Genomic DNA, 19,993 nt, shown 5'->3' with positions numbered 1-19,993 from the left:
AAAGCCCATCTCGCAACAACACCACCACCATGCCTTCCGACGAGAAAAAGCCCGTCGCCGACGAGAAGCAGCAGGTATTCCATCCCAAAAGGTACCCCACACCGTCGCCAGTGCTGACCTCGAATAGCCGCGCCCCAGCAACACCAACGCTGGCCCTCCTCCCGCTCCTCCCGCTCCCGCTGCTGCTGCTGCCGCTCCCGCTGCTCCCGTCTCCCCTCATCCAGCAAAGAAGAAGCTCCGGAAAAAGAAGCAGGCCCTGGCCATTCGCGAGGCTGAGCTCGAAATCAGAAAGCTTCGACTTCTGCGTTACGACTATAGCGGCATGATCGCTACCGTCCGCGAGGCACTCGACCGATTCTGGAAGTAGGTCATGGGCAGTACAGGAGTAGGGGCTGCGGGCATTCCATCCGCATAACGGCTCACGCGAAGATGAGTCGGGGCGAAAGATAGATTGGCCGTTCATGCCAGCCTGGAATGCAATGAATGGCATGTTTTTTTGGTGGCTCCTGTTGAATTTTACCCACATTGGCTCTGAGCGGTGCTTTGTTGAATTTCGTAACATTGTATACTACAGAAGCCTTTGAAAATCTGCCCTTGTTCTTTCTGAGCTTTTCCATCTTCCAAGTAACACGCAGAAGTAGTAGCACGTGTTTTGGATGTGTCCCGAGGCTGCATCTTTAGCCTACAGCGACAGTAGCACCACCGCCAAGCAAGCCTACTCTTTGCAACTCTCTCTCTAACCGTATATGACTTTCTTTTCCCACTCTAAGCTTCCGCAATCAAGCTTCCCAGTCATCGAAAAGATTTCCTCCGCAAGTATGTTTCCTGCAGGAGCTTGAGCCCCAGACACGCCTCTGACACTTCCAGCCAAGCTCATACCCAGACCACAATGTCTCCCAACATGAACAAGAACGGCTTTCCGGTCATTGACCCTAAGGTGAGCATCTCTGTCAACGCGAATCCCGCATGGACATGACTAACACCAACACAGATCCTCGCAGACCCCAAGGTGAGCACATCTGTCGACGCGATTGAAACGTGAATCTAACTGATACTGAAACAGATGCTCGCAGCATTTGTGGAGAAAGAGCGGAAGAGGATCGAAGAGGAGGCCTGGCGCCGAACGAGGAAGTATTATCGGATGTTCAAGGCGATTGACGAGCGACAGCGGCACCAGGCCTTGGTCGCTCGACTCTGGAGCAACCCTGGCAAGCCGAATTGCGCTTCGAAGCTCTAGAGCACGGCGGGAAAATCTTCAGGGCGGCATGGTCCCAGGTGTGGGCGGGGGCCACAAGGGGGGACTCTGGACTTACTTTGCCTTTTCTACACAAATGAATCATTGCATCCCCCCTCCACGCTTTCAATCTTCTCCCGATATATTTTGACAGTGAAATTGACGTTGTTTTGCGCCCGTGGTTGAATGGTGGCTCAAGCAAGTCTTGGCATGTGGTATATTTTGCTTTCGACCACCACTCCCCAACAACCACATCTCAAAACTCTCAACAGCAAGTCTCTGCGTCAATTAATTCTTCGCTAGTGTTCGAATATTGACCTGTCTCATCTATAAGAGCATCCCTTCACGAGTAAGTCTCCCGCAATCCTTCTTCTTCGAGACAAACAATCAACTGCCAAGTTGCTGACGCTTCCTGTCAAGTCCAAACAAGCAGCCCTTGGACTGTTACTTCTGGATTCCCCTCGAAGAGATCGCCTCGCCTCTGGTACGCATCAAGTAATTGTCATCCTTTTGAGACGGAACGTCGACGGTCAAGTCGCTAACATTGCTAGTCAACATCCAAGGTCCGTAGTCAAACCAACCAGCAGCCCGATCGCAATGTCTTCCAGCTCGAGCACTGAGAGCGTCTCCAACGCCGCAGCAACGGTAAGAAACACCCAGATGATCTCCAGCCTGGTAGCTAACTGCGTTCTCAGGCACGCGATCACTGGTCCAAGATCAACCTGGTACCCATCTGCCCGATCGACAAGGAAGTTGCCGAGATCGAGCAGCTCCTGGCCAAGCTCGAGATGGCCAGCCCGTCAAGCGTGGAGGAACAGGAGGAGCTGGCAAAGTATCGCGCTGTGGTGGCCAGGCTCTGCGAGGAAGCGGCTCTTCGCAGGAAGAACATGGACGACGGCGAGGCCATGGAGCTCTGTTGATGGGGCAGGTGTTTGATGGACGCTAATACAAAACACCAAGGCTCAAAAAACTCAGGCTTAAAGGGCTTGAGTTGAGGTTCATCGTGCAGGAATTGGGATTTGATAAAGCGCCTACTATTCTACTGGAATCATGTTTCTCCTTTGACCACTATCTCGCGGGATCGCGCTGACAGTAGAATATTCGAAGATAGCCAAAGTGCTCAGATTTAACACTGCATCTGTCAATCCGTGCTTTTGGACGTCTTGAGCCTCTGGTTGCTGGGCACGTGCGCTTGATGGACTCCACGGCGTGGTGCACGTCGCGTCGGCGGATGCAGGATCATCGCAACCAAACAAATCTTCCCTCCAAACTCTTCGCATTGATCGCTCAACCCGCAACCTCTAATACATCCTTCGAAATCAATTCATTTCACATTCTCAAAACCTTTATCCTCAAGTCGGTTCCGCCCACTGGTCCTGCTCCAAAGCAGAATCATCTTCGGTCGCCCGCTGACCCTTCCGCTCAAGATTCAAACCGACTTTCCAAACAGCATCATGTCCACCATGGAGAACACCAAAGAGATTATCACGGTCTTCATGGTTTGAGGTCCAAAAAAAACCACCCCGGCGGCAGTCCACTGACGACATCACAGGCCAGCGTCCCAAACTCGACCGACATCCAGCTCTTCCCTGTCTTGTACCACGGCTTGAAGGAGCCGTCTACGGAGGATACCAAGGCGCCTACTATGAAGAGCGAGGCACCTACGACCAAGAGCGAGACGCCCACAATGGAGAACGAGATGAACATGGAGACGGACAAGGCGAGTACCCTTAAAGACTGACCTCCAGACGCGTATCACTGACAATCCCCAGACCCCCGAGCCACGAGTCTTGGACTTCTACTGCTTCCCCAAGTTCCCCGCCGACACGGAGGAGTTTCCGGCAGCGGAGATGCCAGACTTCGCTTCGATCAAGAATGTAAGCCCCCAAAGCCCGACGTGCGCCGCCATCGCTCTAACGGCGTCCCCAGACCAGCGACTCGAACATCTTCTTCTTCCCGCTGTTCCCGACCGACAAGAAGGAGCAGACGCGCCAGGGCTACCAGGACGAGTTCGAGCATCTTCTCGACGACCTGATCAATGGGTCGTTCAAGCCGGAGGTGGAGGTCAAGTTCCGCGCCGTCCACCTCGAGTTCGGAAAGCCGGTCGACGCCGAGGAGGCGTAGGTCACAAAGCCAGGATTTTGGGGATAGTTGCAAGGCGTTGTTTGCCTGGGGATATTGGGCGGTACGGTTTTCGGGGAACTGGCGTTGAACAAGGACATTGTATTTGAACAAATCATTGATGCTTCTCTCTCCACCATCGATTCCATTCAGCTTTGTTGAAAAGCCTCCTGCTGCCCTCTTCTTCAGGTCCTTGTGCCCCCCATTTGAATGCCTTTCCCTAGGGCCTTCTTCAACTGCTATTCGCTATCCCAAGTAGGCGCCCTTGACACGGTTTCCCGACCGCTTCGTCAACGCAATCGCTTTCCCGGAAGGTCTTCGTTTCTTCGCCGGTCCGAAACAACCGCAGTGCCTTCAGCTTCTCCTGTACCATTTGCACGGCTTCCGCCATGATTCGACTAAATTTTCGTCTGGCAGTAGCAAGGGCTCTGATCCAGTAGCAGCTCCCTTCTTGTGTTTTAGAAGTACATGGTCCGCGAAGACAATGGGGATGCCACGCTATGAAGCTAGAAAGATCTGCTATGCTGCGTTGTTCAGTCTTCTATATACCGGCTTCGCTACCTGGTCCTGTGGCAAAGCAGCAGGCGAATGTGTTATATTTGGAGATGGATTGCGAGAATCGAGCAAATGGGACAGTGTTTTGCGAGATTTGAGATAAAGGAGCTGTCAGAGCAGTCTGCTACGCCAGTGTACATCTCGAAGACCAGTACTTGTGAGGGACAAGAGCTTGGTAGAACTTTCGGCCGGCAGGGGGCTTGCTTTCAGTATGTTGTCTTAACAATGGGTCTTCGCCGGCGGCGCTGCGACAGGCTGCGGCTCGGTCGGACTGAAGCACGTCGAAATTCTGGTCCTCGAAAGTTTCTACCCAGCCCAGGCATCTCCAAATTGCACTCCTCCACCAGCTTCAACTCTCGCTTCTCCAACCCTTCATCAACTCACGGTACTAGTGCCGTCCTTTCGTCCTTGTTTCTCCAGCGGCTGACTTCCCGCCAGACACCGCGTCTTCCTCTTCCAACGCAACAAGCGCCCCGTCGCCATCCTCGCCCTCCTCTCCCACCACCGCCCTAGCTCTCCAACAAGTAGGCCAGAGTTCTCTCCGTACCGGAGTGCGTAGCTGACGTCCAGTAAGCTGTCCAAATGGGTGCTGTCGGCATCGTCGCCTGCGTCTTCTTCGGTCTGGCTGTCGCGACGAGCATCGGCGCCATGGCCAAGCTATTCTACGACACCATTTGGAAGAACAGGATCGAGTCGAGAGACATCGATGTCTAGGGAGCATGCTTTTGGACCTGCCGGGACTGTGAGGCGAGCCATGGGTGGTCCTGTGGGCAGGGACATGGGAGCAGAAGGCTGGCCTGCACGTAGAGCTAAAGCAATGGATGTCCTGGCTCTCTATCTTGCTGCGCTTTGGATGTGATATTGTTTGATTTCGAGGAGCATGCGCGCTTGAAGCATTCGTCATCGTCATCCACATGTATTGAGCATCCGCAGGTGAAGCATTCGTCGCCATCATCGCCAGGGGCGCCAGCATGGTTAGGGAGCATTCAGCCGTGCTTCACTCGGACTGGTACAAAGAGAGGATTCAATCGCGCTCAACTTGATGGGATACCTGTAGAACGCGTTAAAGAACTGCGCTGGTGCGGACGCGTTCATTCTCGCTTGACGCCTGCGAGATGCCCAAGCCTTTGTCGCCGATCCACGCGCGACCGCTCCCAAACACCAACCACCCTGACGCGCTCCACCACAGGTACACCTCCTGCGCCGTCTCTTTCCTGCACTCAGCTTACCTGACGTAGCAATATTCGCATCCTCTCCTCCCTACAAACCATCACCTCACCGCAACCTCACAATCCCACATCAACATAAGCCCAGCGCGTCCTCTCATCTTCACAGCGCACTAACACCACACACACAGCACCATGGACAACACCACGCTCCTCATCGCCTTCATCGTCCTGATGCTGGGCCTGACGACGCTCTTCGCCGTCGTTGCGCTGTGCAAGCACTGCTACAAGAGCCGCAAAGACAAGAAAACGGAGCTGAAGTCGTACGTCCAGCGCGACGATACCGACCGCGTCTTCTGGTTCGATGTCCTCGAGAACTACAACATCAAGCAGCAGCAAGCCGCGCAGAGCGCCGCACAGGGTGGCCACCAGTGAGCGGTACGCCCGGGAGGTCTGGTTTGAAGGCTGTGGGTTTCGTGTGGGCGCCGCTGGCGCGAGTAGAGCTGCTAAATCAATCGAATGTTGCTGCTCGTACTTGATTGCCTTTCTTGTGTTCTCGTGAAATGTTTCATTCCTGCTACAGCTGTTATGCTTGAAATCTGCTACCTGCAAAGCCAATGCAAGTAACCGACCAAATTGCTGCTGTACTCACCAGCTGGCTGGGCTTCTGCCTGATTCGGCTTGAGAATGCTGCAAACATGTCTATCTTGATGCTTTGTTTAATGCGATTTTGATGCCTTTACCTTTTGCTCCTGTGACTTCGTGGTGTTCATGTTCCACCTATGTATCATGGTGTCTCGCAACTCGTTCTGGGAAGCGTGTAGCAAAATCGGATTCTTTTCACTATGTTGATGAACGCAAACAATGCTCTCGACCAACAGCGGCCAAAGTCAAGGGGCTGAGGGATACATTTGCAATTTAGACCGCAGTGACTGCAAAAGAAAAAGAAGCTGCAGCAAGTTCTCGGCTCCCAACGGAGTCAGATTGCTTCATCTGCAGCCAAGTGACGTAGTCTCAACACCATGGACGGCGTGGGAATATTTCGAAGGCAAGAAACTGCAGAGCGTTCCGGCGCTGTGACCCTGGCAAACAGAATTTCTTCTCCATCCCCATGGACCCGCACAAGGCAAGCCAATCGATGAGAAATATTATCTCAAAGGTGCATTCGCGTCAGCGCTCAAAAGTGCGAGAAGGGCGACGCCGCAAGTAGTGACAGAGGCGTATCCAGCAGCCGCTGCTCCAGCAGTCCCTCGTATTTGTCGCCCTCATGCCCTCCGGAGTATCCAGGAGTCACTCTTGACAGAATAAATTGCTCTCACATTCAATCTATACAGCAAAGGAAAATGGGGCGGAGAATCAATGGTGTTGTCGGATCATTTCGGTCCGACGCGATGCGCTAGACCCAGATGGGTTGTTTGGCTGCGTGATGGGCGCTGTGTTGAGCTTCCTTTCGCTGCACCTCCGCCCACAAACACCTTGTCAACTCATTTCCTCGATTCTACTTTCACACTTGTCTCTAAGGTTGTTTTGCGTCCTTTTGTTGACTCCATCCATGCCCAGACGCTCGCTCTGCTCTCTCAACGCCGGCTCCCTCATCTCTTTGCCGCGTCTTGGCCTCACCATCACAGGAGCGCTTTTCTTTCTTCAGTCGATGAGGCTCCAACGAAACCAATCTCGCAGAAACTTGGGACTGTACAGCCATCGTCGTGTCGTTGAGCAGGGCAACCTGATCCCCTGAACGCGCAAGCGACGGCTGTCACGCAGACGGGCACGAGGGCATTCGTCGCATTACGTAAAACATGGATCCAACCACGGTTGATCTCCCCAACACCTCCAACTTTGCCTTTTCTGACTCTTCTTCCAGGTTCCTCAAGTACTGCATCTCTGATCCCCCGCCTTTCCTTTCGCGCGCAGGCTGCCGCCGTCGAGACATCCAGAACGACAACAATCCTCGCCTGCAGCCGTCCAGGCTGACGCAAAGGTATCTCCACGACTTCCAATACAAGCGATCGTATGTTCCACCGCGATCCCAACACCTACACTTTCTCTTGGCCTCCGTACCGTGGTCAAACCAGCATCCATTGGCTTGACGCGACTTCCCCGGGCCAACATTGAAAGAAATGAAACAAAATCTACTCGCGCCGTTGATTCAGCCGACAGATTGCAAAATCGGGCTTCCGTGGATTGAACGGTGCCGTAAATCCTTGGTCGTTTAGACCAAGAGCAGCGGTTCCTCAACCCCTCTCACGAGGGGTTGCGACGTGCAAATCGGCAAAAGACACCTTCGGGGTCACAATCATACTTCATTTCTGACATTTCTGGTAGCTACTCACGGCGCAGAGCATTTCCGGGGTTGTCCGATATCCATGGTCGACTCGGTTGCTTCCAGGCCAAGATTAACATGCCCGCCCAAGGAGTTGCGACCTCTCATTGTCCCGCCGACAGATTGCAAAATCGGGCGCCTTTGGGTCTTGTGAGAGGTGGCGATGCATTTCATCAGAGCGATTTGTAACGAACTGCTCTGTTGAACACTCATAATTTCACCTAGCAACGGGTATCTCTCGAGCCTAGCCCTGCCCAGTCCCCGGATTCGACAGGCGTTTTGGAGCTCTACTCACGGCTTGGGCAGATATTCAGCCATTAAAAACTACACTTTTTGATCCTACTTCTCCGTTAATGCTGTGACAGCGTTTTGTGTCTCGACGGCCTCCTTGCTCCTTCGATCACGCCTTTCGATGGCTGACCGGAAGCGTCCCTGAGGCCAACAACAACATGCCCAGCGATTATTCGATACCTCTCATACGGCCTGTCGACGGGTTGCAAAACCGGGCATCCGTAGGTCCTGTGGGAGGTGGAGACGCTTCTGGCCCACGGAAGCTAGAAGTGAAAAGGGGAAGAACTCAACATCCACATCGCATCATGACGCCCCGACCACACTGCAGCCCTACTCTGTCCTCGGACTCGGTAGGTGCCTCCAGGTTTTAATTACAACAAGCATGGGCAAACATGTAGCCAACAAATTAACCTGTCATTCGGATTATATCTTCGCTTACTTTGCCGACGTCAACTAGTGTTCGCCCAACGGCCTCCTTCACGTCTGCAGCGCATCTCTCCTACGCTGGCTATAAATGCGCAGCGGCCTACATTGACTTGCCCGGCAAATTTCATCTCGACTTCTCACAGGCTCGCCTGCCGACGGATTGCAAAATCGGGCCGCATAGGCTCTGCGAGAAGCCGAGATGCTTTCGACCTACAAGACCGAAAGATGAAGGGATGAGTGACGCAAGCCTTTGGCTTTGTTCTCCTTCGTCGACTCCCCTTCACAGCGCAGCCCTGTCCCGTCTCTGGGCGCTCCAGGTGCTACGCTGTCATTAACGGCACGGGTACATCTCAGCAAATCAATTCCAGCACTTCCAATTCCCGTCTCATCTAGAACATTTTTCTGTTGACCCCATCTACCACAAATCTACCACGCACGGCTTTCACACCTTGCGTCGCGCCCTTCAATGGCAGACAGCAAGCGGTTTGCAGCCAAGATCAACAAGCCCCCCAGCGCCGCGCCTCCGCCGACAGATTGCAAAACCGGGCACCAATGGAGTCAGCGACGTGGACGACGACTGCGGCTTTAGTGGGGAAAAGGAAGGGAGGCTCGCTTCCCGTGTGCAAATCATCAAATAAACCGTAACGAGACTCACTGTCGCGTCTGCGGACGTGGCGGTGGTTGAACGCAGCACGCAGTCGTCGAAAGGGCAGACAATACATTCCGTAGCCAAGTATCAATCTACCATCATTCTCCAAGCCAAGCATACGTGAATCTGTCGTCCACGGCCCCCTCTACGCCTGCATCCAGCCCTCCAATGGCTGGCTGCAAGTAGATCCAGGCCAAGACCAATCACTCCTGCCTCCTACCGTCGCGGCTCTGCCGTCAGATTGCGAAATTGGGCTCCCGTAGAGTCTATGACGCGGGTGACGACTGCTTTTGTGGGGTTGCGAGAAGCTCGTATGAAAATATCGGCGAGAAGCCGTGAAAGAAGTAAAAGTCGGGTGTCCACCGAACTCTGAATGTGTCGCGGCCGTCTTGTTCGTTCGCGGACGTGGCGGTGGCTTGATGGATCGGATGAGAAGCAGTCGTTGGAAGAGCAGACAGTTTTGAGCGTTCGTTTGAATATATTTCCGGGATAATTGAATATGTATGTGGGACTTGTGAAGCTTGACAGCGTCGTTAAATATGTCATCCCGTCTTCTTCTACTTGCGCGATATTTCTTGCAGCGATGTCTGCGTCTCTACGACACGAAAATACATCGTTCTCGGCTCTCCTCTTCGCCCGTGTCCTCCCATCCCGCGAACAACTGCCCTTGCTCCTTTCCCTGCTTTTGTCTCTACGCTGGCCGCAGACGCAGCGATTCGGACACCACGCAATGCCGCATGTTGTCGCAACGACTCCGGAGAACGCTGCAGCAGCACAATATAGATCCCCCATCTTTCCCTTACCTTCTAGGAAAATAGGCTTGCTTCAGAAGTATCCCAATCCCCCTCACGCGGCGCAACCTTCCGCTGCAGCAAATCGGGCCGCCTCCGCATCCCTGTCCCCTCTCCAAACGGGGGACCAGACCACCGCAGCCCTCCCAGCCCCTGGAAGCCCTCACGTCTCTTATCCATTATCCGCGTCATCCCCAGCTCGACGAATGATGGAGCGACCACTCGCCAGCCCAGCCGTGTCGACGCGGCAGTTCCGCGAAGCAAGGGGCAGCGCATCCCTGCACGCTGCAGATCGCCTAACCGACAGCGGCAGGTTGGACGTGCGCCCGTCGTCCCTGGCCGGCAACGGCTGGGCTGTGGATGTCAGCGTATCTTTGAGGTGTTGTTGTAGTGCTGCTGTGCTTGCTTCGGTGGACAGAGAGGGCTTCGGGGTGCTGGGTCTGGTGTTGAGGCGACTTTGGCTCTGCGGTGCGCTGCTGTATTGCGGGATTTCCAGGACGGGGGACGGAGGCTGCAGTGGGTGTGTCTGATCTTTGTTGCGTTGCTGGCATCGTCTTTCTCGACGCTCTATGGTCGTACATATCCCGGGATGGATCTTGGTGAGATGGGGCCTGGCGTGCCCTTGCTGGCATGCCCGCCTTTGTTTTGAAGCCTGATGCTAGCTTCAGCGGAAGACGAAGAGACGCGGGCCTCGCGAAAGGAATTGGATTGTCCTGAGGCCTTCCATCACGCTGGTGCTCTTGGTGCTGTGGTATGCCGAGACTGAAGTCTTTTCGAGCTCGCCCCTTGTTTGTAATCGCCTGTCGCGCCGCGAAGTCGTCTCCGTCCTGCGGGATAGAGACCCTTTGTTCTTTCTGGCACCTGATGGCTTCTCCGAGGGTCTGTAGGGATGACAAGGTTCCTGGCGCGTGGCTGGATATTGAGGCGAACTCTCCGGCTTCCGGTAGGGGGATTGCTGGGATCTTGATGCCGGAGCAGCGAGACGAGGAGCAGAGGGACACGGGATGGAAGAGGAGCAGCTTTGGCCGTATCTTCTGCGAGTTTGGGTCAGCCAGATTCAGGTCCTCAAGTTTTGGGCTCCAAGCTGATACTCTACCTTTTGAATCAAGAGGGAGCATTGCTGCGCTGAACTGAAGCAGAGTGAGGAATGGGGAAGTCAAACAGGAAGAGACCTCAGCCAGGCACAAGAGCATGATGACGAGCCATAGACATACCAAGCAGCATTCACCTCTCAGTGCATTGTTTTCTGCCCCGGCGGTGTCCCAATCCATCGCCTCCGGGCGCTCGGGCCACGCACATCCGGCATTTTGGCTTTGTTTACCTCCACCACACCCTCTCTCCTCCATCATCGCCATCCCATCACCCTTCTGCCCATCGCCTCTTCTTCAAAGGCATCTCGTTGTTGCATCCTCCAGGTACGTTCTGCAGCATCCTCCCCTTCTCCTCTCCACGCCAATCCCCCTGGCGCTCTGCGCTCTACGCCGGCACGCTCGCCGTTCACCCAGTTGGGTCGCCGGCGAGACGCTGAGCTTCAAGCGTCGAGGGTCCATTGCGACCAGACTGTCTGGCGTCCTTCCCTCCTCTCATCCCCAAGCAATGGACGTTGAATACTCGCTGAAGGATTGCAAAACAGGCTCCTCGGGCGTTGGCTGCCACCCTCGCTCGCGGGGCTGGATCTCCGACACCGCCCTACCCCTCCAACCCAGCAGTCTTGCTACCTTGAAGGTACTTGATCGCTCCAGGTCTCATGTAAGTCTCCTCATATCCCAAGGAAGACCCATTACTGACTCTCGGCGTCAGGGTTGGCGCCCCGCCGCACAATAGTCGTCCGGATATCTTGTTCTGTAAGCTTTGCCCATTCCTCCTCCTCCAACCAGACAACCTTCCCTTCCCTGGTGAGCCCTCTACCACAACACTTCGTCATTTAATCCCTTGTCTGGGCTCCATGGGACTGTGCTCGCTCTGGTTCACTCCCTCACCACGAACCGGGCGCGCAGCCTTTAGGCCGGCGAGAACGGAACATGCAGCAAGGGCAAGCATTCTGACATCTCACCCTCTCCATACACTTCCCAATACACTTCCCATCTATTCCAGCAAGCCATCCTGCTAATGCGCCTTCCAGATTCCAAAAGAGTTCAGGCCAAGCCGATGTCCCGTCGCCCCGAATGGCGTCTTCCCGGGGTGAGTCCCCGCCCTCCCTCGCCCCTCTTTCCCACATGATGACACACTACACTTGTCCGAAGTACGCTTCCGTCGCTGTGGTCTGTCTCATTGCACATTGCAACAAGCCCCGGCGGATACATGACGACCGAAGCGCTGAAAGCTGATCCCTGAATCAACCGCCCGATTTGCTTTTGATTCTCAAAGCCCGCGCTGACAACGTTTACAGACCACACCTCGACGCCTCTGCAACCTGCGATCGCCATCGATCACCCAGCTCCTCTCTGCTGGTCGAAACTGTCGTCAGGTGTGTTTTTGTGTCCCCGCTCCACCACCCAATGATGACAATCTCTTACAGGATGTCGTACTGAATCCTTTGATGATACAACTTGTCTGAGGGACCTACAACTTCCATGCCTTCACCCTGCCTCTGAATTGAACGCTTGTGCTAACATTTTCCCCGTGTGCAGTGTCGCATAGCTTCAACGATGTTCCTGTGAGACGGTAAGTTCTTGACTCCTTCGCCGAACGGCTTCCCAAATGATGCCTTAGTATTCAATCTTCCGAGTTCACTCTGAAGACACAAATTTTCTGATTACCTTCCTTCCCCCCGACTCAGCCTGAATCATCAATCGAAGCTTTCCGCTGACTTTTTCCTTGTCCACAGATCAACTTTTTTCTTGCCAGTAAGTTCCTCCGGACGCGAAGCCCATACCCAAATCCTGCACATGATGAACCAACCATCATTCTTCTTCGTCCTCAGTCTGATCTCTTTGATGACAACCTTCTTCTGATGCTACTACTTGTCCTTCCCGTCTGATTCCGCCGTTGAATGTTCCTGCTAATTCCTCGTCAGGGTACAAATCGCCAGCATCTTCGGCGAGGCAGTGAATGAAAGCCTGCGGTAAGTTCTGACACTCCTCTGCCCACCACATCACCTGATGAACCCCAGGTATTTCTTCGTCCATCTGAGTCCCTTGATGTCAAATCCGTTCTGATGCTACCATACACCACACCTTTGTTGCGTTTCCACTTGAACTTCAGTCCGCTGACTTTGACCTCTAGCTTGGAGAATTCTCGTTGCCGCTGATTCGATGCCGTAAGTTTCACCCTTCCTCTGCACAAACACCCCACATGATGATATAGTCTTTTGTTCTTCCTTTGAGCCTAGTGAAAACACCATCTCGTCTGAGTTTACCTGCTCCCGCCCACTTCCGACTCGGCCGCTTGTGCACTTTGCTGACTTGTGCACACTCAGATGGATCCTGATGGCATTGGAGCACCAGGCCCGTCTTCTGTGAGTTCAACCATCCTTCCACGCGAATACAGCACCTGATGATCCCAATTTCCTTTGTCCTTATTCTGAAACTCATGAAAATAACTCTCTTCTGACGCGATGCGTTCAACCCATTCCGCTTCGATTTGATTGGCAAATTCAGCAGCTGACTTGTTGCGGTACAGATAATCGTCGGTCCCCCCTCGAATCATGCTCTCTAGTAAGTTCAAATCTACCTCTTCTCCTCAACACCGCGTGATGAAGTCAAAACTTCGTTCTTTGGTTGACACACCATGAAATCAACTTTCTTCTGACTTTCTTCAACCCACACCGAGCCCAAATTCTCACGCAGACTTCAAAGCTGACTGTTCGTGGAACAGGTCACCCTCCGTCCATCCTCATCTGACGCCCTTTTGTAAGTTCAAACCTGCTTCTCTTCCCAACCCTGCGTGATGAAGTCAAAACTTCGTTCTTTGGTTGACACACCATGAAATCAACTTTTTTCTGACCCTCTTCAACCCCGCCGAGCCTTACTTCGATACATGGACAGACTCGTAAACTGACTGCTCACAGTGCACCTTTCACAATCCTACGTCGCGGCGCATTTTTTGGTAAGCACAACCCTTCATCTCTCCACCGCAGCACATGATGAATCGACTTCGTCGTCCTCAGATTGAAAAATCATGAAATCAAACCTGTTCTGACGCTCTCGCACCTGCCCCTCCTCCGCCATGCCGGCCATCGAATTCAGAAGCTGACGAGCCTCAGTGTAGGTGATCTGCAGTCACGCTTTAAGCATGAGTGCCCTTTGGTAAGTTCAGCCCTGCTCCTTTACCCAGCGGCACGTGATGAACCCAAATTTGTCTTTATCATTTTGAAATCCATGATCTCTCAACTGCTGTTCTGATGCCCATTCATCCGACTCCACGTTTCGTCCTGCCCGTCCGTCCAGAAACTGACTCGCTGCGAGACAGATTGGCCGCAGTAGCACTTCGTTTTCAGCCTCCTTGTAAGTTTTGACCAATCCTCCCCCGAGTCTGGCGTGATGAGCACAAGTAATAGATGTCGTTTTGAAACCCATGATAGCAAAAGCCTGTTCTGACCCCACTCCAATCTCCTCTGTCCTCGACCCACCTACGATTTCCTGATACTGACCAAGTCACAGAACATAAATCAGCTGCAGCAGGACATTCCACGTTCAACAGTACGGTAATCTCTACCTTAGCCTCCGCCGAACCTCGCATGATGACCCATCCAGAAGCTCTTTTTGACAACCATGAAAACGCAAAGCTGTCCTGACTCTACTCCAACATACCCTCGTTTCAATGATTGAATAGTCCTGATGCTGACTTTTTTAAAGCACAGACCGGTTACCAACGCTTCCACAGATACCTTTCTCCCATCCTGCCGTCCCGTGAAGCTCCAGGCCGTATCGCTCCGTAAGTTTCATCCCTTTCCGCACCGATATTACGCGACAGACGCGAGATGAACCAAGTCTGTTATTGTCACATTGAGCCCCATGAGAACAACGCATATTCTGACCCCATTCCCTCCACATTCTCCTGCATCCACTGAGTAGTTGATTGCAGCTGCTAACATACGCAAGGCACAGGCTCCTCGCAAAACTGCCTCAAGCTCTATCCAGTAAGTCCCACGACCCGCACACTTCCAGAAACCCACCACGTGCATGATGACATTCATGATTCTTTCTGAAATCCATTAGCGAGAACTTACCCTGACTCTGCTCCTTCCTTCCTCTTTCCCGCACCCTCAGCGTGGCCAAGTGCTGATTGGCTGTTTCATTTCAGGTTCGCGGCTTTTCTAGCACTCGCACTCGTGGTAAGTCTTGCCCCTGCTCCTGCAAAAACTCACCGCGTGATGACACCTATGTTTCTCTTTCTGACCGCCATGAGCGAAAGAATTGTTCTGATCCTGCTGCGCCATGCCTCGTTTCCATGCTTTCAGCAATCTCACTTACTGACTGGTTTCTGCACCGTAGATTTGCGACGTCTTCGCAGCGACTGGGCTCAAAGGTAAGCTTTATCTCCTTCTACCTTTGCGCTGAATGATGACTACCAAATTCTTGATCTTATTCTGAAACACATGACCGAAAACACTCTCTGACTCTGCTCCTCCTCGCCGTCTTCTTGCTCCGTCGTCACTTGCATTTGCTAACCTTCTGCGATGCCAGGGCGGGTCTTTTCAAAACGCATTTCCCTTGTTCATTGTCTCAAGTAAGTCACCTCCCGTACCTCCGAGCGGGATACCCGCACAACGCTTGATGAGAGCCAAAGCAACAAGTTGTAGTCATGCAGTCTGAGTTGCGGTTTCCGCGATGACGAAGACAAGCAGAAACGGCCATCTGATACTGCTGCTGCGTCTCCTTGCGATCGAAGACATTGAATCGTCCAGTAGCTGACATGGTGTGCGCAGGCCGCCGAAAGACCTGCAGGCGGAGTTCACAGATCCTCTTCCATGTGCAGCGAACAGACGTCGCAATTCAGCTTTCGACGCACATGTAAGTCCTTCTCCTTCCCACCGCCCGAAGCAAGCACGTGATGATACAAGCGTGACGAGGTGCGTTCTCCTTCCGTTCGAGGACGTGCCGTTGATTCATCGCACTGGTGTACTGACTCCGCTGTCCTTTTTCCCAGCTCGCTCGCTTGTCGACCCTGCAAATTCAGCTAATTCAACATCAGGTGGACGTTTGACGCGGCATGGCGACCGTCAAAAAAGAAGCGCGCTCCGCAATCTCCGTCCGTGTGTGGACCTCGAAGTCAGCTCGAGTCACCAACGTGAGTCCACTCCCTTCCCTCCCCCCGCACCGAAGCTCAGCGTGATGAGCCAAACATTTGGTCAAAAAGATGGAAGAGTTTCGACCATGACTTTCATCACATGTAGGGTAAAAATCTGAATCCACTCCATCGCTCTGAAGTCAACCACTCCAAGCTTGCAGCATCAGCTAGTTCAAGTGCCGCAAGTAATCCTGCGTGGCCTCCGCAGCCTCCACGCGCCTGAGCAGCGAACGTAAGTCCTTCCCTGCCTTTGCACCGCAGCAGCGCATGATGATCAGCCACACTGTTGGCGACATAAGATCGACGAGTTTCGACTGTGACTTTCAATTTACTCTGAAGCTGTTCCGTTGTTCCGAAGGAAATCACTCCAAGCTTGCGGCATCGGCTGATTCAATGGACGCAGGTGATCTGGCCCGACTTCTGCGCGTTGAAGCTACGGATGTGAGTTCGCTCCCTTTCCCTCCCCTACATCAAACCAACCCATGATGAGCCAGAAACATGGCAAAATAAAGATTACGAGTCGCGGCCGTGACTTCACACTGTTCTCTGACAATGCTGCATTCTCCTCTTTCAAGTCCTCCCCATTTACCGATGATTCGTGCTAACTGGCTGTCTTTCCACTCGTAGGGATACCGATCTTTTGACAAGTCGACTTCCAACACAATGGAGTGAGGGGGATGAGAGATGGTGAGTTTGGCGTGCTGCTGTGAGCTGGACAAGCTTTGGGTCTGCGGCCATGCTGTGCACCTCTGCCAGCCCAGGCTCTGCGTTGTGGGTAATGCTGCGCTGTTTCTGCTGAGGACGATTCGGCGGAAGATCTCGGTGTCGCGGCGATTGTGCTCTTCGTTGAAGCCAAGAATGGTGCGGTTGCCGCGCGCAGGAGAGCTGAGTAGGTGGGCATGGCTCATTGAGCGGGAATTGCACTCTGGATGAGGGACGACAGGCAATATTCCGGCTTCCCATCAACATCTCCATACGGCGGACAGCGATGCGAGTTGCACAGTGTCTTGCCGGTGGTGGTGCATCGGAGGGCCGGAAAAATGAGCAGGCCAACAGCTGTCGGTCTGCGCGGCGCAAAAACAGGCAAGTTTCTCGACCTCACAAATTGACAGTGGTGCGGTATACTGACTGGCTCCGAAGCCTTTGACATCCAGACAGCCGAAAATCTCAAAGACTGAGCACGAGGATAAGACTCTCGTTCCACGCATTTCGAGTTTTGCACCGAAGAGATTCACTGGCGCATCGTCCCGTCTTCGTGCGCTCCATGGCCAAGTCTGGTCTTTTGGGGCGTTTGTGAGCGAATGCTACTTGTTTCAAAGACTGCCGGATCGCGTTCGGCGGACAATCCAGTCTGGCGCCGGCCTGCTGGGTGAAGTTCAGCATCATGCGCGGGTGAGTGGGCTGCGCCGTGGTTGGACGGGTGAGGACCTGTCAGTGAGAGACGGAGATCAAAATGAGAACGGGATCTCACGCCGGCTCTCCCAGAATCAAGCGGCGTCCCAAGAAAGTCGACCAATGTCCCAAATGGTCACCATCGCTGCCGGATTTCCACATGCGGCGTAAGGCTCGGCGCTTTGTCAGCGTTCCGCGTCACGTGTCAGCCTTAACTCCGGGTCACGGCCGAACTTCTTCTCTCCACCAACAACCAAACCCTCCCCTCCACCATGACGTCTGACGCGTCCTCTCCGCGGCCCCGCAAGAGGCAGCGCACCTCTCAAGAGCTCAAGGTTCGTCTTGCACTTGGCGACGCGTCGCTCCGGCTTTGCGCGTCATCCGCACCCCAATCCGTCGCGCCCTGCCCTCGCTCCCCACTACGCGTCTCGTCCTCTCGCCGCCGCTTTCGCCTGCTGACCCTCGGCTACAGCTCGTCAAAGACCATGCGCGCGTCAATGGCAGCGTCGAGCCTCCCCTTCCTTACGTCCGCCGCTCCTCCATCAGCCCCGTGAGGCCCACCCCCTCCGACCGCATCCCCATCGCCGACGCAACGACAACCATCGTGTCGCGACGCTACCGCAACGGCAGCGGCGAGCCAATCTACACTGTGAGGATCGAGTGGGCCGGCCAGGATGGAGACACGGAGCCTGAAGAGCGCGAGGTCGAGCTCGACGACATTGATGATTACGTCTCCCCCGCCGAGCTGGAGCGCTTCGAGCTCGCCTATTTCAATCCGGACGAGGTCATGCCGGGCATCGTTATTGGCGCGGCGGGTCTTGAGCGAACGCAGACGTGGAAAACACCTAGCAGCACGGGTGAAGACGAGGAGAGGCCGCGTTCGGCGACGAGCAACACCAAGAAAGCGCCTCGGGCGTTCGTGGACACGCTGCCTGCGGGGAAGAGACGCGGACGACCTCCAAAGAAGACGGCTGCGATCATGGGTGTGGGCCCTGCCAATGGCGCCTTTGATGGTGTTTCGGAGAGCAATGGCAGCGACCGGGAGGCGTCACACGATCTTGACAACGTCGAAGATGAGGTGGATCCGGCCAATGTGAGAGGCGCGGCCACCACAGCAACTCCAGGCAGTGTCAGAGGCGTCGGCGGCTATATCCTTATCCCTTCTCGAGCTGGCAGCGCCGCCTCGAGCCAGAGAAAAGCTGGACCTGTCGCGACTGCCCAACCTCACCCCATCAAGAAGCCGTCTCTCACTCCCATCAGCTCCGCCTCGGTTTCCCAGGAGCCAGAGGATTTGTTGTCAGGCTTCAACCCTCGCCGCATCAAAGAGGGCCGCACCAAAGAGGACCACACCAATTCACAGTACTCGACCACATCTGCTTCTCCGAACATCGCGCCTCGGAAGCGTGGCCGCCCTCCCAAGTCAGCTGCAGCGCACAAAAGTATCGGCAGCCTACTCGCCTATGTGGAGTCTGACGAGTGGGTCCGCGACTCCAATGCGAGTAAGTCTCCTTGCCCCGAAGAACCGTTGCGCGAACCTGAAACCAACACCGCGGCCGAAAAGGTCAACGAAAACGGTGAAGAGCCGCCCGCACAGCAATCCGAACAGCAAACCACAGTCCTGCCCCATCCGCTGCCGCAGCCACAGCCACAGCCCGCCAGCAACCTCCCCGAAACCCCCACGCGCCGGCCCGTCGAAATCATCGAAATCTCATCCAGCTCCGACTCGTCAGACGACGAGGATGATGTCCGTTTCGGACCCACGGAGGAACAGCGCCGGGACCCTCGCTACGCCGAGATCATTAGAAGTGCAGAAGCCATTAGATTGGCAGAAGCTCGGCACCGGGAGACCCGTGAAAATGTTGAGATGATTCGCCGCAATATCGGGGTGAACAGTCAGGGCCAGTTGAGTGCTGCTCGTCCGCCGAATGCCCCTCGTCCGTTGAATGCCTCTCGTCCGTCGAATGCTGCTTGTCCGTCGAATGCCCCTCGTCCCTTGGATGCTCCTCGTCCCCGCACCCCGCCGCGCCACAAAACTCCGACGCCTGGTCCTGCCAACCCTTCTCCCGCGCACCGAATCGTGGCCCATAAGATGGCGCCACTGCTTACTGAGGGCGCGACCAAAGAAACCGCCATCTGTCTGGATGATGACGACGAATATGATGAGGAAAAAGAGTACCACTTCTCAAAGGTCATTGATCTTAAAGTCGTCGACGGCAAGATGCACTACCTTGTCCAATGGCATGAAGATCCTTGCCCGCCGGAAGAATACAGCTGGTATGCGGAGGAGGACCTCGGTCCTCATGCGTACAACTTGGTTGAGGGACTAATCGCAGAGAAGCTGCGCAGGCCGTCGTCGCCAGCGACCATGGAGAGGGACAAGGAGAGGCTCCTCAGTTATCGGCCGACTCGCTGAGCACAATCCCCTGGTTTTCCTGCTAGTTTGGCATTTCCTCCTTTATTCCCCAGTTGCTTGCCCTGCACGAGGTTTGCTCAAAAGTCTTTTCTTACTACAGCTAGACGGCGGTTACATTTACTTGAGTTCTGGCGGTTTCCTACTGGCGCGGTCGGCATCCTCTTACACACTGGCGGCTCTCTTCCACCTTTTAAAATGGGCGGCTTTGCTTTTACTTGCGGTCATTCGGCGTATTTGCTCAGCGAGGATCTCGAGTTTTCAGGGGAGGTATCAATCAGATTTGCTTTACAACAACTCCGTTGACACGTTGGCGGCATTCGAGTGCGTTGACAGGACACAGGACTAGGAAATGTGCGGAGGCACCACCGGCCTGGACCCCAGGCTTTTCGCCCCCAACGCGC

At 54.4% G+C, this 19,993-nt stretch overlaps 3 protein-coding genes across 3 annotated transcripts; 2 read left to right on the top strand and 1 right to left on the bottom strand.

Moving 5' to 3' along the window:
* Positions 1-2,429: 2,429 nt before the first annotated feature.
* J3D65DRAFT_605948 (uncharacterized protein) lies at positions 2,430-3,358 on the top strand (the record flags this gene model as incomplete). The annotated part of the gene is made up of 3 exons (XM_066798392.1): positions 2,430-2,958; positions 3,007-3,131; positions 3,164-3,358. The coding sequence occupies 3 exons, from the start codon at positions 2,430-2,432 to the stop codon at positions 3,356-3,358; spliced, it is 849 nt and encodes a 282-aa protein (XP_066651645.1).
* Positions 3,359-9,852: 6,494 nt separating this feature from the next.
* On the bottom strand, positions 9,853-10,749 carry J3D65DRAFT_605947 (uncharacterized protein; the record flags this gene model as incomplete). Its single annotated transcript, XM_066798391.1, has 1 exon — positions 9,853-10,749. One exon carries the CDS (start codon positions 10,747-10,749, stop codon positions 9,853-9,855), a length of 897 nt encoding a protein of 298 aa, XP_066651644.1.
* Positions 10,750-17,432: 6,683 nt separating this feature from the next.
* Positions 17,433-19,882, top strand: J3D65DRAFT_635372 (uncharacterized protein). The gene is made up of 2 exons (XM_066801313.1): positions 17,433-17,514; positions 17,652-19,882. Exons 1-2 carry the CDS (start codon positions 17,452-17,454, stop codon positions 19,590-19,592), a joined length of 2,004 nt encoding a protein of 667 aa, XP_066651643.1. The 5' UTR covers positions 17,433-17,451; the 3' UTR covers positions 19,593-19,882.
* The last annotated feature ends 111 nt before the right edge of the window (positions 19,883-19,993 follow it).

This window comes from Phyllosticta citribraziliensis, assembly GCF_038025025.1.
Source record: "Phyllosticta citribraziliensis strain CPC 17464 chromosome Unknown J3D65scaffold_11, whole genome shotgun sequence".
NCBI lineage: Eukaryota > Fungi > Ascomycota > Dothideomycetes > Botryosphaeriales > Phyllostictaceae > Phyllosticta > Phyllosticta citribraziliensis.
This window is presented reverse-complemented; position numbering and strand designations above follow the sequence as displayed.